The 17,376-nt window shown below is 43.3% G+C and overlaps 1 protein-coding gene across 3 annotated transcripts in view; it reads left to right on the top strand.

The window, feature by feature from the left end:
- GPM6B (glycoprotein M6B) overlaps positions 1-17,376 on the top strand; it is a 117,813-nt gene that overhangs the window by 68,096 nt on the left and 32,341 nt on the right. For 2 of the 3 annotated variants that reach the window (XM_068418650.1, XM_068418661.1), the window contains exon 1: positions 17,057-17,122. The exons of the other annotated variant lie outside the window; for it this stretch is intronic. In XM_068418650.1, coding sequence (XP_068274751.1) covers positions 17,062-17,122 — 61 coding nt within the window. In that variant the 5' untranslated portion in view covers positions 17,057-17,061. Of the gene's footprint in view, positions 1-17,056; positions 17,123-17,376 lie in introns of those variants that run through there. 3 annotated transcript variants of the gene reach the window in all.

A 17,376-nucleotide genomic window follows, 5' to 3' on the forward strand; every position in this document is an offset into this window, starting at 1 on the left:
GCTGTCTGGAGATTACGTACAGAAGCACTCTTCTTCTCGGGAGAGTGAGGTTTCCTGGAGGATTAAGCACCGACTGGAAGCAGGAGGAGTTATTTGGGAGGGAGACAAAGAAAGCCAGCCTGTGGCCGTGACAGGCGGCAGGGGAGGAAGACCATGAGCGAGGAGACAACTGCTGGTAGTTGCTGCTTGGATGGGAGAGGCTCCAATTTGGGTTCCTGAAGTTGTCCAGTTGCGGGGTGAAACCCACCGTGGGTTTGGCATGACCCTGCCTGCTTGCAGGACTTGAGGCCCTGCTTTCCCACTCACGTGGGAGGTGGATGAAATGTAACAGAGCTCTGCCACCTTCTGCCTCTGAACTGGAGTTGTTTCTTTGCTCACCTTCTCAAGTCCTCTTTAGTCATTCAGAAATACTGATAAATGTGGTAAACTGAAGCCCCATGTAAGGGTGCATTTGCGTTCCCTGTCTGCTCAGGAAGCGATGCTTTTTGCATTTTCCTCTGTCACAAACATGGTGTCACCATGCCTTCTGAGCCTGCTGCTTTGGTGCTGCCTTCACTCTTGCTTCTCAGCTTTATTTTTTTTTTTAATCTTTTTTTCCTTTTCTCTCTTGTTCTGCTATTTCACCTCTTGGGTGCACACATTCCTGGGAAAGTACCCAGAAAAATCCTTCCACCCACGTATCATGTGCCAGCACCTCTGTTTTGTGTAGGAAGGTCTTCTACATTTCAAGCCAGGGCCATCTGCCTTGTTCCTAAAATAAAAAAAAAAAAAAACAACCAAACAAACAAAAAAAAAAAACACAAAAACACAACAGGTTTCTGGCAGTTTTCTGCAAGGGCAGTGGCCACAGTTCTTCTGTGTAACTTTAAAAGGAAAATCCAACCCATCCTATAATAATACTATTTGAAACTTCTATTTATCAGTAACTTCTAAAGTTGAGACTCATTTCACTTACTGGATCAAATTTCCCACAGATCCCACATGCTGGCTACTTCTTTTTTAGTGGCTTCAGAATCCGCGAGTGCTTTTTATAATCTGAAACAAATGGGTACTGCACATAATGTAGGAAAGGAGAGGTGGAGGCAGAGGAGGCTGACAATGCATGCATTCAAATGATGTGAAAATGCAAGTGGGAAAAATATGACTGTGTTGGTAGAGCTTGTCAGAGGGGTATTAAGGCTTATCATGTATTAGAAAATCATAGCTATTTTGAAGGCAAAAAACGACACTTCTTAAAAGGAGCAGAATTCCAGAAAGATGCTAAACAGTAAGTATTGGGTACCAGTGTTTAAATGTAATGTCATAGTTGCTAGTTATTGTCCCTGCTGCATGGATATTTCCTAAGTACAGTATGAGTCTTAACCATCTCACTTTTAAAACTGTATTTCCATTTGCCTCTGGCTCCATAAAATCCTCTCTAAAAAGGAACGTTGTCGAACAGCCTGGTAAGGTATAAAATATTGCTGTTGCAGCTGAAAATAGTTCATGCTTTTGATGTTGCATTTAGGCACAAACGTAAATAAATGGTGAATGACACAAAAGCTTTTGAGAAGAGAAACTCAGTATAAGGTAGAAATGTTACCTGTGCTGCTCCCTTCAGTCCCTAGTTGATACTTCTGTTAGAGCAAAATGCTGAAGAGTACTCCCTTGCCAAGGAGGAACTGAAGCAACTTCAATATTTTTTTGAATCACAAGTCCTTAATGCAAAGAGTACTGATGAGTGCCCACATCTGGTGGCTTGGATTAGAATCTAATTAGCGTGAAGAGTTTAGGAAACTTTTATAAAATTTCAAAAATAATACATGAAAGAAAAAAATATCTTAGCTAAAAATTCAGAGAAGTATTACTGAAATGTTCCTTGAAAGTAGCTTTCCTGCTCCTGGAAGATGTAGCACGTATGAATGGTAACCTGTTTTGTTTGTTAACATTTTCCGTTCAGATAATTTGGTATGTTTAAAGATATCTGTTGTATCTAATTGACCCCTGTAGTTTAGAGTCCATCTAAAAATCTAGGCACATACTGTGAAAGATCAATAAAGTGATTTTAGTGTTTGTGAAAGCAATTTTTCTGGCCTAGTTGATGCATTAAAAAGGATAGTACACCTGTCCTACATTTGTGAAGTATCTCAGCAAACACAAAAGGACAGTCTGTTCAGTTTGTGTACTTTGTCTTCCAACACTGTGTTGTAATGGCATGTTTCCAAGCAAAAACATACTTTCCCCTCTAATCATGTTCACTTATGTGCACATCAGCTGTTTTGTATAGTGAAGAAAGGTTGAATTCAGGCTGAAATGTAGTCCAAAGGAGAGATGGATACAGAAACTCATTCTAGAATGCTTACTGTAGAGGAATAGAAATTCTTTCCCCATGTCTCGAAATTTAGGGTTTATACCAGCACTAAGAAACAAAGGCTTTTTGAAAAGAAAATGACGAGTTGTGTAGTAGAAATTACAAATATTTTAAGATGGAAATAGCTGCTTTTATGTCTTCCTTCTCTGTTGCAGTTCTGACTATCTGCTCGGCTTTAGGTGTGCCATTTCTTTTTCCCATGGGATTGCATAGAGCTTATTTGCTCAGCATATTCGTAACAGCGCATCAACTCGTAGGGGTGGGAAGTGGGACCCTGTATGTATTGTTAGTAGGTATTTTGTGTCCTGAGGGAAGATCTCGAACAATAGTTATCAGGATGGACCAGCACGTCTAACACTACGTTGGATGATTCAAAATTGTGGGAAAATTGCATTTGACTTCTGTAGGGCATTTCACATATCTAGTTGCTACATCTTGGATTAATTGTTGGGTTTTTTCTTTTTTGGTATGGCACTCTAAACCCTTTCTCTTTGAAATATTTAGAAGAGAGATGAAATTTTGTCATCCTCCTTGGTGATGTTATATTGCAGGTATAGCAGAGGTAGAAAGGAAAGAGGAGTATGGCTTTTGGGGAGAGAAGAGTTTGTATGTTTTTAAGCATGCGGGCACTGGGGTGTTATTGGAGGTGTTACACTCCAGAGGTACGTTTCTATGAGCAAGCCCCTCTGTAGCAGGACAGAGGATATTCCTCCCCAGTTTGGGATCAGCTTGTGCACCACGAAGGATCCCTTTGGGAAACTTCAGTGCTGTGAATGACGGCCTCCACCCGGGCACTGCACTCCAACTAGGATGGACTGTGGCCGACAGCTCAGCTCCACTATTTGATGTTCCCAGCTCTCCAGCCTTGACTTGAAGGGAGTATTCTATTTTATGTTCCTCTGTCCCAGGGCAGCCTTGAGAACCCTGGGTGTTTTTTTTCTTTAACATCTGTGTGTGTGTCTGAACGAGTGCTGGGGCTCTTGCATTTAGAGCAGAAATTTTAGCACAGCAAATTTCTACCACATCCTGAGAAGACCGAAAATCACCTCTGCCTTAACTTGATACCTTCAGCCAGATTCCACAAGTCAGGGCAGTGTTTAGAAAGTAATAAAAATCATAATGATCCAGGAAGTCATTTTTGTTAGACTGAGTTAAAAGGACAGGAAAGGAGACGTGAGGGACTTGTCCCACTTCATAGCAAATCAATCTCTGTTTGAGTACCAGTAGTTTTGGGGTTTGTTTTTTCATGAGATTAATATAGAAGGCTAGAAACTCTTTCTGCATGCAGGAGCAGGCATAGTATGTCCTGAACGTTTTCTGTGGCTTTCTCTTCTTACTGAAAGCTGAAGCGTGAAGCATATTCTGAGATACTTCTATGTTGTTGGTTGCACAGAAGAAAACAGCAGTAAGTGGGATACTGGAAAAGTTAATAGCACTTACTCAATGCGGAGGTGAGAAGATAGTTTTGTTTCGGCAAGATAGTGACTCATCATGCCAAAATGAATGTAATGAGGATGGTTTATTTTAGCTTAGATATCATATGTACCTGTTGAGGTCTAAGAAGAAGCAAGTGAACCTTTGATAGGAATACTGTCAGGGTTCAATACCCTGTAGCGATCAGAGTTGTAAAAGCCTGTCGCATCACATGAGAATACAGGGCGCTCTTTCTGGGGCTTTTTGAAAGGAAGAGTAGTGTCGTTGTTGGTAGGGTGCTGCCCTGTGCCAGAACACCACAGCGGATGGCGGCATGTGCTGTATATCCATAATTGGTCTGGATCCAGTGAATCTGAAGAATAACTAGAATTCGAGAATACTTCCTTGATTAGAAAAGTACTGTGGTCAGGTCCCTTGGGGGCATTGGCAACATGAAAGGTGCTGCTTTACCTTGCTCTGACTTCTTTCACTTTCTTTATTCTCCACACCCCAACCATGCTGGAGAGAAATTCCACAGGTGAGACTTAATATCTCCTAATCAGTGGACTTTTTTTTTCTCAGCCCTCTCTGTTCTTGATCTAAATTTAAAGTGATGAGACAGTTTTATCTGAAGTTTCTGTTGATAGATCCCATCCCTAAGAAGCCTAAGATCTCATTGCTGAGGTTACTGGACCTTTTTAGTGGGCATTTCTCTTATTGCCTTTTTGTGACCTATAAGAACTGCGGTGGTGCAAGTATATCTGTTTGTAAACGGATCTGAAATCCGTTTTATTTCATTTTCTGTGGCCAGCTGTCGTGGCAGTTGATTGCACGCCATTTCCAAAGGACTCATCTCAGAAGGAGTGCTTACAAAGTGAAGTTCTGCTCATCCTAGTATGAGCAATAAAACCAATCTCCATTTTGGCCTTTAATTCCTCTATCTCTTGCCTAGACTGCTTTATTACTCTCATCCATCTGTTAATGACTGAATGAAGGCCTCTGGAAGGCATCATAAGTCCTTCCTCCTTTTGCTTTGACATGAGACCTCTCTGTGGTGACATGTGAAGGTCTTGTCCGCTATTTTGGTACCAAGTTGTGAAGTGCCTCAGAGCATGGGAAAATGTGTGTCCAGCCTTTAAAGGCAATTTATAGGTGGTGGTAGAGAAATACTACCAAATAATGCATAGTACTCCCTAGCCAGATTTCTTTAGCCCCCTTTGGTGAGAAAGGCGCCATCCAGTCACATGCGGCCCCAATTGCAGCAAAGACGTCGTTAAAGCAAAAGTGTGGCTATTGGAGATAGATGAAAAAGCTTTCCTGGGGGAGAAAGTTGGCTCATTACTGGCTGAGCTAGTGCATCAGGGGAGAGTGCAAGTCATTAGCGGATGGACCCTTGGGCTGTAGAAGCTTGACGCTGCAGAGGAGGTGTTGGTGAGAAGGGTGTGAGAACATCTGCTGGAGGGAGGGCGGTGTCTTCTGTTAGACCTCAGTCACTGCTGCACAGTTGCCGTATGGACGCCATACCACATCAGTGCCAGGAACCCATTGGCTCTGGTGGAAATAAGTAGGTGAAACGCCTCTCCTGCCAGGTAATGCAGATTTACAAAAACCACTGGGTTGGCACTCTATGGGAGGGAGCACGGCGCTGCGTGGGCCACTTGTCACATGGAAAGGTAAAAGTGGATGGTTGAGAGCAAAGTGCTCAGGCGCAGCAGAGACTGATGAGTATTTTGAGCATTGCTGCTAAAGAAATCAAGGAGTGGAGATAGATCCTGATCCTCAGGAAAATTTCCTGAAACAGAACAGGAGAAGAATCTGAACAAAGCAGACATTTCTTCTACAAGACTCCTTCTGCAGGCTGCATCCCAGGCTTTTTATCTGAACAGTTTTTACATCCCACCTCGCTTGCAAGCTGCCTGCCTGGGATCTCATTGGCATTCTGCTTTTCTGCTGTAATCTCATGTTGTTAAGGAGCGTGATTTTTGTTCTTAGCTGTGCCGCATATAGAAGATTACATAAATACCTTGGAAATCTTGGGAGGGGGAAGAAGGAGAAGCAGAAGAAAAACCCCCAAAAACACCACATCCTTCCTCTGAGAAACATTTTGACCATGTAATCTTATGTCTTCCTCTAAGAGAAAATTCTGTTTAACATAGGAGGAAGGCAGACATGCCTCTTTACCAAGGAAGCCACAAACTGGCTTCCTAATGGTCCAGCTGTGCTAATGAGCAATTACAGACCAACACACTGAGCTGAGGTAGATTTGTTTTCCTAGCAGTTGTTGCCCAAAGATGTTTTGATACGGGAGTGCTTTGTTCCCCTCCCTGTGCTGAACTCGTGTCACTTCCATCTCCTTTCTCCTACCCTCCTTTCCCTGATAAATAGCTATTCACTTTGTAATTTGAAGCAATTTCATAAAGGTTGTATTTCTGAGGTTCAGCTCTCCTATTCATAACTCTCACATTAAACCGAAGGATAATCCCAGGGGTTGGGGGCCTGGTTTGTTTCTCCTTGCAGCACAGTGGTTTAGTTTCCCATCAAAAACTGCTATTTTCAGCAGTGTGCCCCTCGTGCAGGGGGAAAATGGAGCTGTGGGTACAGGACCCTTTATACTGGGTTACTGTGAACGTTTTTGAGTTCAGAAATTCTTGATGACAGGGTCTGTGCCAAGTGAGGGGGACAGCCAGACAAGCTCACTGGGGAGTGGACCCTGAGCCCGTGGTTCAGTGGAAACACTGCACAGACACCATGTTGCTCTTTGCCACATCAACAGAGTGACATTTTATTTTCTTTTAAAGTCTGAAACGTATCAAATAATATAATTTACTAAAAAGATTTTATCGGTCATGCCTCCTTTTCAGAGAGAGTGAAAATTTGTTAAATATGCTTGCAACTGAGGAGAGAGAAGGGGAGTAAAACTTCAAACAGCGCTGCTAAAAACAGCCTGGGCTGCTTTTGTTTGGACTTCCAAAACGCAGCAGCTTAATGCCTCCATTGTACGCAGGGGGAAATATGCTAATTCGAAGCACATTTCCCATCAGAAGCCCTTTCAGTCTTGTCATCGTTGAGATATGAAGGATGATAAAAGCAGGGAGAAGGGGGAGGCCGTATTATGAGAGCGCGGCTGCTGGTTATTGTGCACGGGGAGCAGGGCTGAATAGGGCTGACGAGCCCGCTCACCCGTGAAGCCCCGTGGCCCCGGGGCCGTGCGGGTTCCCATGGGTGCCGGCTGCCCCCGGCCCTGCCGGGACCTCCGGTCGCTGCTGCTACAGGGGCAGGCATCCTTGGGGGCACTCCCCAGGTCTGCCACCCCGCTGCTGGCCAGGACAGGAGCGGAGGGGCTGCCGTCAGGATTTGCAAGCACCGGCCACCGTCACCCGTCCTGCAGTGCTATAACCCAGTATTTCTTTCTGGGTAATGCAGGCAGCTACCTTCTGTTCACTTTAAGTGCAGTTTAAATGGAAATAACTGATTTTTCCTGACAAGGCCTCCGTCGCCGCCTTTCCAAGGCGGTGGTGCTCGCTGGCTGCGCGGTGCTGAGCTCCCTCAGTAAAGAGGTGCCTTCAGCTCAGGAAAGGGTGCTGCTGCAGTTGGGGTGGCTTTTTTCTCACAGTCATGAAACAGAAGGGAATCTGTGAACTGCTACTTAGTCTGTTACCACTCATTTATATGATTATATTTTAGGTTGAAATAAATACATTCATTAGTGTTTGGTATGTATTAAAAATCTGTAAGCACTACTGTTTAAATACTGCATGATGTATATATAAAAACCTAGGGTTTGTGTTTTTTTCTTTTCTTGTGCTCTTAAAGTCATGAAAAGATTTTTAAATGGCAAGTTTTGTCTTGGGAGTCTGACTCTGTTGGTCTGGAGCTGGGGAGATGCTTGGTTTACCCATGAGGACTACATTTTGGCAATGGTTGGACTCAATGATCCCACAGGTCTCTTTCAACCTGATTGATTCTGTGATTTTCTGTTTTCTTTTTAACAGGTGCTAGTGTTGTTTTATTGTAGAGAATTTGGGATTACATGAACTCAAGCTTCTGATGATGTTGCTATGATATTTGCTTGGAAACGGTTTGAAATGGCAATGAGATTTTAGTTGTGTTTGTTTGGCTCTATAAACCTGCAGTGTGCTAATAGCAAATTAAACTAAGAAAATGGGCTTTTGATTGCATTTGCAATCTGGTGATGTTCTGTCTGCAATAGAAGCGTGTGCTACTTTTGAAGACACAGTTCATTTAAATATTTCTGAGGGCCATAGCTAGAATTAAGTGCTTAGAAATACTTTTAAAGCAGTGGTTGATCTTCAGTTTCTTCCCTGTACTAATAAACTTATGAACAGGCAAATTGGGCTGGTTGATTTTGTGTGGGCATGAGAAGCTACGATCTTTTTCTGCAACCTGTGGGCAAGTCTCTGATCTGCAATGAAAGAAGCTCTGTCCCATGTTGAGCAACATGCCTTCGGTCACCTCTGGGATGATGAACACATTCTTGATGTAGTACAGTTTTTTGATACAGAGACACAGTTCCTCCTACAGACCAAAGAAAGAACCTTAGCCAGAGGCTTGGATGTTGTTTCTGCATTGTGCTTTTCTCCATTTTTTTTGCCCTTGGTTTTTTTTTTTTAAATCTCTTCTCCCTTTCCCTGGTTCCTTAGCTCCTTTCTTTTCCTCTCCAAAAGGTGCAGAAAGGTGGAGCAGATGATGGTACTTCAGGAATTGGTAGTGGTGACAGATACACAAGATGTGTCTGTAGTACTACTGAGAGCAAAAATGCCTGGTGCCATTTTGAATAACAAATGTGAGCATCTCCAGAGCAAACACATAATGATAATGCTTAGTGTTTACACGTGGGAAGCTCTGAGTGCAAGAGAGATGGTTACAAATGTGCTAAAACCCAGAAAGCAGAAATAAAATGGGATGGGAACAGATGCAGCAAAGTAGATGCTAGATAAATTTCACTCTGACTCATGATGAAGTGCAGAAGTGATGTCTTTCAGCCGTTTAAAACAAGTGAACATTATGTTTGGAAAGAAACAGAGAAATGGGGGTGTAACTGGGCAGTGTCAGGGTGGGGTCACTCAAAAGAGAGTCTGGGTGGTTTTCAGGCAGCGGGACGGAGGCCAGTTTGGAGGCCAGTATCCCTCCCCAGCTCCTTTTGGAGAAGCCACTCTTTCTGCATTGACTGCAGCGGGAGCCTGCCCGTTGTGTGAGCCCTCCTTTGTGCCGAGCGTCAAAACCTGCCGGGCTGCAGAATGGCTTTTCCCGTGAAATGACTGAAAGGCTCCAAGCTCGAGACACTTAAAAAATCAGGCGAGACAAAGTGATGGAAGTGTATACTCTAGGGAGTAATCCTGCCCTGGCAAGGGATTTTACTTGACAGCCTATCTGGGAATCCAGGCTGAAAGCTGCTACTTTGTCCTTAACTCACCCTGTAGCGCTTTTGTCTTGGAGCTCACTTTGTATTCGGCAAAAATCGAGGCGTGACATGATCCAGACGGAGCTCCAACCGTGCTCGTTGTTGGCAGGTTAAGTCGTTCCCTGTTTATAAGGTACAGGGTGGGGTTTTTTTTTTTAATTGTGCTGAACTCCCCTATCGCACACTTAACTTTTTATGGGCGCAAGTGAAAGACCTGTTAAACACTTCAGCGGCCGTTGTTTGTTGTCCACCAGCGGTGTTCTCAAAGGCATTGTAAAGCGCAGAAAGAACCGCTGCTTTATACATGACTGGGATCCCAATTGATGCAGCTAGAAAGAGGGGATTGGAAAGGCTAGGCGGGTCAAAGTTGCCTGGCACATATTTAGTCGATGATTTAATTGGACACCCTCAAAGTGGAACTTGTTAATGTCCTGCCGCTTTCCTAATGAGGATATCTGCTTTTGCAAAGAATACAATGATTAATTGGGGACCCTTTCGTTAGTGTCCTAACTGAGGATTTCATGACTAGTGTCTTGTGTGTGAACAGAAACTATATTTGCAATTCAACAGGCGGCCCAGGGCTGCATGACAGAACTGTTCCAGGATCTTTCCCAAAGTATAGTTTGATTACACTGGAATGGGAATCAGTATCAGGGAAAGAGCTACAGTAACACTGACTTTCAAGGTGCTGAAACTGTAAACAATGGATTTCAGTACCTTGTACCAATCATTATTTTGATGCTTTCTTTTATGTCAACATTTTGACTGCTGAATTATATGGCCTTTTCCAAATGTTGACATACAACTACCCAGTAATCCATGAGTGGGTCTTCGAGTGATGTACAGCTGAGCCTGGCGTTGGTGGAGCCAGCCTTTCAACATGGGATACCGAGGAGAGCGGATAATGGCGCCTCAGGAATGGTGCTCTCACCGTGTGGTTTAGCTCTGACGCAAACTCCAGTCTGATGCTGGGTAACTTGGTTCTCAGCCCTGAAATCTTGAGCTGGAGGAGGCAGTAGAACTGGGACGGTGCTTAGTTGTACATTCACTATCAAACTTATTTTGCATTCCTCATTGTGGTTCTGATGATGCTGATAAGGTTTTCTGCTCAATAAAAATACATATATAATCATACGCATATATTTTCTTCATGTACATAAGTATGCACACATATACATCTTTTCTGCATACGTATACACACACACACATCTATATCTATGATTTATGCATGGAACCCCTCATGAAATTCAGGAAGTGTCTTCATTCCTGTCTCTCCCCATGCCCCTCCAGTGTGGGGTCCTTTTATATAGTGAGTGCCCCTGCTTTCTTTTTGGGGAGCTGTAGGGTTTTGTTCTACTTTATATTTCCCTGCTTTTTTCCATGCTTTGTGAAAAGACTGGACTGAGGCCAAGACTGAAGAACAAAACCAGCACTGATTAGATGAGAGATTGTATGTGGGATGCTGAAGTCTATGTGAAGAGTGGAAGGGCAATTTTGAAAATCAGGACTGGATGTAAAGTTAACACAGGATTGTCTGATTAAATCTGACTTTGTGGAGCAGAAGAATAAGTTTGTGTCAAGGCTGAACTCAGTGTAGTTTAGATTTATTTATAGATAGAGAAAAAACCTCGACAGTTAGCCTCCCAATACCAATCCTGTCTCAAACTCTCATGTGTTTTGAGACTAAGCAGCTGTATTAGGAGGAATGTATTATAATGATACCTTTGCTGCCTTCTAAAACTCTGGCAGAAATAGCTCTTCTACAAGTACAAAAAGTGCGACATAAAAACTCTAGGATGCTATTTCAGTATGTCCAAGTATTTAGGAACTCTTGTTTGTCTTCTGAGATGGCAGTAGGCTTCGGCAACAATATTGGAGAAGAGGGTTCGTAGCAAAAGCTAAGTAGGTTGGATTGTCTTCAAGGTGCAGCATTAGGGGAACAAAGACAAAAAACCTGAGCATATTGTTTTCCTGCTGCACTGCAGTGTTCCTGCTGCTGCCAAGTGTGTGACTCAAGGCAGAGGGATGGAGACACAAGCATGACAGCTGAGAATCTCCTCTCTGTTATGAAGGTGACGGGGGGGGGGGGGGAAAGAGGTGGTTATGTGTGCCAGAATCAAGAACCTAGCCCTTAAAATGATGGAGGAGCATTTGAGGCACTGTTGAAGGGTTTAATATATTAGTCATGTATGTGAGGGTGTTGCCACTGCTGAACAGAAAATGTATGTAAGACTGGGTAACTCAAAGCCTTGCTTTGCTGCATAATTTTAAATTTAAAGCATTTGAAACTTGCCATGCATTACACTTGTAGGAAACTATACATACTGCTGTAAAATCGTTGAGCTGGAGTAGAAGCTGAAGATGACCATCGGGGCTGGCGCTCTGATTGTTGCTTGCTGAATGAAAGCTACTTCTGGGGGAGGTGCTAGGATGTCTTTGCTTTTGTTTCGTATCTTTCCGTGCTCTTTCAGCTGTAGTATAAATGGGCTACAGTTTGTCCAGCGTTTTTCTTTCTGGCTTGCCAAGAGCATGGTGCTACTCCAGGTAGCCTCACAGGAGAGGGGTGCAGGAGGTGATGTTGCTTTCAGCTCAGTTTCAAAAGTAGCCTTTTTTTATTTAATTTTTACTACTTTTCCCTCAAAAGTCTTTAGTGTGGTTGAGGTTCCCGTGTTCTGTCTGTCAGGGCTCTGAATTATTTTCCCCAGGTCTGTTTTTTAAATATAGGTTTCTTACACCCAGAAAAACCTTACTAAAGCCATTAGTTAGGATAAAGAAATAATAGCTGGCATTTTTGTTAATTACTTCTGTGCTGTTGACTGCCTTTCATAAGCAGAAATGGACCTCCCAGCTGCTTAAGAACATCATCAACTTTTGCTTTTGTTTTGACTGTGATTATAGCTCTTCATGCTTTCTTCTTTGGTAGCTTTCACATGTCTGCTGTTTGAGTCATCTCTGAGACTTGAACGTGATTAGACTTAGCTACTGGAAAAGCTGTACAGAACCATCTATTCACTCTTTAAGGGATTTTTTTTTCCCCTCTTTATGTTCCAAATAAAGGTTAGCCATCCATGTACATTCTGGATTTAGGCTGTTTATTGCCTTTGATTCCTGCCAGTGGCTGTGACTGCGATGGACTGAAGCAGTGGTCCAGCTGGAAGCTAGCAGGCCAGCCAGAGAAGTGTGTGAAACCCAACAACTGAACGGCGTCTGCTTTGCCTCCCTGCTTGCTGCCAGGCATTTAGCTTGGCAGCAGCTATTGCCATCTTCATTTGGCTTTATTAAGGGGGTCACAGGACTGGCGCCTTCACACTTTTAAGGTCTGCTCACCCTCCTGGACTTACCTGCATCAGTTAACTCGAGTGATTTTCTTTGGTTGCAAAGATAACCACTATCCATGCTTAAGCCTTTAGTTTTGCCCTTTCTACAGAAATCCAAGATTGAGATCACAAAGTGCAGTGCAGACTCATGTTTTTTAGTAGTTTATATTTTATACTGTGGTAAAAGTGCAGGTTTTTTCTACTGTTATTTGTTCATTAATTTGGATTTCATTTTCCTAGTAATTTAGTATGTCTGAAAGAACAGGCCTAAAAAAAGTACTTGCCAGGTATATGACTGCTGCACAACTGAAAACCTGTTGTTATGCTTCGATTTTATCCACGTGGAAAATTTGGCTGCTTTTGTGTAAGCATTCAGAGTGGGTTTTATACTCAAGTCTTGGGTAACTGGGCTAAAGCTGGTCTGAACATAAGCAGTTACGTTGAGAGACACACCAAGTGGCTACACAAGTATTTGTTCTTTCTTTTGAATATTTTTGCATATTTCCTAAAAAAAAAACCCTTAAATGTATTCTACCAGTTGTCTTTAAAATTAGTTGTTTGGAATACATGTCAGTCTTGTTTGAGGGACAGTCTCCGAGTTTTAACTTCTGAGTCTTGGATCTCATAGGCTGATCTCAGATTGCTCTTGAAGGATGTGAGAGCACTCTTTATTACAGCTCTGTGAAGCCTTTGTAGAGATGGCAAGTGTGTATTCATCTCCTGAAAGCTTGTGAAGAATTTTCTGTAGCTTATGATAGAGCTCCTCAGCCTTTAGGAATGTAAACTAGATTCAGTGACATTAAAGATAGATGTTCAAAAGGAACTGGCACATGAACAGAATTGGGTTTTTAATGCCTTTTTTTAACTTGTGCAATTGTACTATTTTATTTGACGGAGCAAAATGATTAAATGTTTTTTAAAAGCTAGATAAAATAGATTAAAACCTCTTTTTTTAAAAACTGTTTTGCAGTGGATGTCACTTGGTCTGCAGTGCCTTCACATACTTCGCTCCACTGCTGTTCTTCCTGAGGTTTGGCTCTAGGGCTTAGAGCTTTCGCAGCAGAAACCCTTACTGCTCAGTCCCTGTCCTCATTTTAATTTTTATTTTGGTTTGCAAATAAAATGCTGAGCTGAACTCCTGCAGTGTAACTAGCTGCCTTCCCTGGTTGCTGATTATCTGTATCAGCCTAGTCTGTACAGCAGGTTTTTGCTGAATGTCAGTCTTTAAAGATTTTTTTGTAATTTCTGCCTTTGTGGTTTTGTCCTTTGCCGTGTTGTCATGGGCATAGACTTGATGTCTCCTAATCTCATCACATACTATGAAAAGGTTGTATTAAGGGAGGGAGCATCGGATGAGACAACTTTCTGGCTGAGATTAATGCTCAAAGTGCAAGATCAGCACCCATGTTAGCGCTGGAGGAAATATCACATAGTTTGTTTTGTCTGCTGTGTTTATCAGCAATGGGACAGAGGTTTGAAGATTAAGAAATTACTTAAGATGATAAGTGCTTAAAACCCATCCTATATTACAGCGATCTGGAAAGTAGTAAGAAGGGAGGGGGGAGAACTTTACACTCGTGCATCACTTGAAGATTTTAGAGGATGATTAGTAGGTAGAATTAATGCTTTTGAATAGTTGATAGCTTCTAAAGTCTTTAGTACAAGCTCTTGTGAAGTTAATTCTGGTACTGTGCACTGACCTCTTCATTGCTTATTTGGGGAAGGGGTTTTCCAGGGAGAAAGTAGGGGAGATAGTCTCCCAGCCTGTTAGTTTTGTGTTTGTAAAACATCTGCTCAGAAGTCCAGAGCCTGCCTAGCAAAATCTGCTTGCCAGCAAGAAAAGTATGCATCTGTTTGAAGGAGTAGGTCTCACTGCTACAGAGTGGAGGGCTTCACTAGTGGGTTTCCTCTGGGAACAGTCTGTAACCAAAGGTTCTGTCTAATGTATTTTCTATTTAAAGAAGGAAAATTCAAGATTATGTTTGTATTTTCTGTGTATTTATACTGATAAGTGCATTAATATTATGCCACTCGAATTAGTTTTTGAACAGGCCTTTTGTAACTTGAAGTAGTCAGAAGAAAGGTTTCAACCTTTTAAACTTTCAGACCTTCCAAAGTAAGTACAGATCATTAAGAAACTGAGATCTAGACTATGACAGCAGCGAGCTGAAGTACCAACTGAACAGTGAGAAGTTCCAAGAAGGGAATTTTAGTGTCAGATTCAATCAACTGTTTTGACCAATGACTAAAATTTGTGTGACTTCCAGCAAGTAGGGTGTGTTTGCTGTGGATTTTCAATCTTACTGATGTTAAGCGGGGAAAAAAACAGTCTTTGTAGAACATTTTCGTTGTATAATCATTATTGCAAATGTAAAGAAGTTGCCTCTCCTTTCTTGACTGCAGGATTTGAACAACTTTTAGTAATGGTTAAAAGAATACGGCAAACACATCACCTACAGTTTCACCTTTCAGCTGCTTCCTTGAGGGAGTGCGTTTGCAGTACATGGTCTCGCTGGGCAGGGATTTCAATATGTGTATGGACTGCTGTGTGGGCATTGGAGAAGGAGATTGGAGAAATATGCCGTGCACCTGGGTTGAGGTCTCTGCTGGGGCTGCTAATTTGATTACCTTTGGGAACCCAACCCATTGCCTCATGTTGGTTCCTGAGGATAACTTTGTCTCCCCTACAAATGAACTTCATCCTGCTTACAAAAAGGTCTGATGAGGTGGGAGCTTCAACTGCAGACTCTTCCTGGACTCCAAGAAAGCTTTTTGGGCAAATGCTTGACATCAAGTTTTGATGCTGTGATATGAAAGCTTAGGATAAGTCCAAGACCTCTTGTCAGCTGGGTTGAAGCATATATCTGAGCAGTAATGCCCAAAGCAAAGGAATGACTGTGGTGACCATGGTGAGAGAAGAGAACTTGTGCACTGATTGCTTGCAAGAGAAGGGAACTTTCTCTAAAGATTGGCTCTGAGGTTTTTTGTGCTTTTCACTAGGTGTCTATAGAAATAAAAATGCACGGCAAAATTGTGGGTGTAGTAACTTTAACCAGAAGAGGCTGAATTGCATCTACAAGTCTTTGGACTGCTTCCCTCTTCCCACTCTCCTGGTTGAATCTGTTGTATGGAACATGCAGCGTGTAGGTTTTAACATCCCCAGGATTTGCTGAATCTGCTGGGCATCTTTGCAGCCTGCAGAATCGGCTGCGGTGGCTGGACCAGCGAAGCCTTCCAGACCGCAAAGGTCATTGCTCCATGGTTGCACCATCATCCTACACACAAAAAGGGGTGCCTTTGGGCATGTCTGCCCTGTGCAGTGTGGCACACTGTGAGGCCATTGAGACAAGCAAAGGGATAGGCAAGGTTAATTAGCCTCAGTACAGTACAGCCTTAAATATGTCAGTCATCTTGGGGTTTGGAAGGTGAGTAATAGCCCTACATGGTGGTGCCTAGTCTGCGGCTCCCCGGCATGGGGCTGCTCAGAGCAGGCTGGGGACCCCTAAAGTCACCTTGCGCAGTGCAATGTAGACATGTCCTGGTATTCTTACTCCCAGAGCCAGGTTAGTACAGCTTGTTAGATCGTGCTGCAGTCTGTCTCGATTTAGGGAAGTGACCAAACGTGCTTAACAGCAACTCTGCACTCACTTCTAAGCGTGGCTTTAGGTCTCTAATGGCAGACATCCTTTTAAAAACCCAAGCTGTGTTTTCTTAAACATTTTATCCTTTAAAGTATTGCATATGCATTTTAGGTCACTTGATCTTGCTTCCTTTCTGCTTGCTTGGATTTTTTTTGTGCTTTTTTTTCCATCATGCTTACTAGTCAGAGAAAGAATTTAAATTTTCTGTGTATATATATATGCTCACTTTTGCTTTTATGCTTCTCTCACACAGTCTTTTGCTGTGGGTGAGTGGAACTTACTCAGCAAAGAAAGCAAACAGAGAGAACAGCCCCATCGCCCCCCGCCCCCTGAAAGAGCAGAGGGCATGTGGAATAAATCAAAACACGAAGCATAATAACGAGGTCCCATGGGAAAGGGAGCCTTGCGATTGTGTGCCACCGTGCACTCCCCTTAGAGACGGCGGCCGGGGGGCTCGCCCCACGGCAGCTGGGGGCTCCTTTCTTTCTCGCCTGCATCTCCCCTCCTGATGTCACCGATCCATTCATGCTGAGAGAATAGATTAACATTCGTCCCGGCTTTGGGAGATTGGGGAAGGAGGGCGAGGGGAAGAGGGCGTGAACTGGTGATGCTGGTCCCCACAACGCAGCGAGCCGGGGCACGGTCGGGAGCAGGATGGCTATTTTATAGCTGAGGACCACGGTGACGTATGGCTGAGCGCTCGCTGGCACGGCTCCTCGTGGACCAGTCAGCGGAGCGAAATTGAAGCTGACAAGACTTTTCTGGCGTTTTGGAAAGGACTGTAATCTACTGTAGGGGAGAACAGAGCCGCTCAATCACCGCCGCCGTCAATACAAGACGGAAGGGAGTGAGAAAGGAGGCGAAGAGAAAAAGTGCTTGCTGGGGGGGGAGGGGGGGGCGGCATTTTTGGTGGATGGTATGAAGCCAGCCATGGAAACTGCAGCGGAGGAAAATGCAGAACAAAGCCAAGAGAATAAAGGTACCCAGGGGTCTAACAATAGCCTGTTTAAATCTTTTCATGCAGGGGGCTTAAAGAGGTTCAGGCCAGTTTTGTCACTTTTTCGAATAGCTCTTAAACAATCATTACTGCATCTTCGGGCTTTCACCCGTCCTTTCCTGCGTGGCTTGACAACAAATTAATAGAGCAGCAGTCTTTCTGTCTGCGTCTGTATTTGCTCTGAATCTGTCCTAACCCTTCCAGAAATGATGTTTGCAAAAGAAGTCTTGCTATTG

The sequence above is a fragment of the Nyctibius grandis genome, chromosome 2, assembly GCF_013368605.1.
Source record: "Nyctibius grandis isolate bNycGra1 chromosome 2, bNycGra1.pri, whole genome shotgun sequence".
Taxonomy (NCBI): Eukaryota; Metazoa; Chordata; class Aves; order Nyctibiiformes; family Nyctibiidae; genus Nyctibius; species Nyctibius grandis.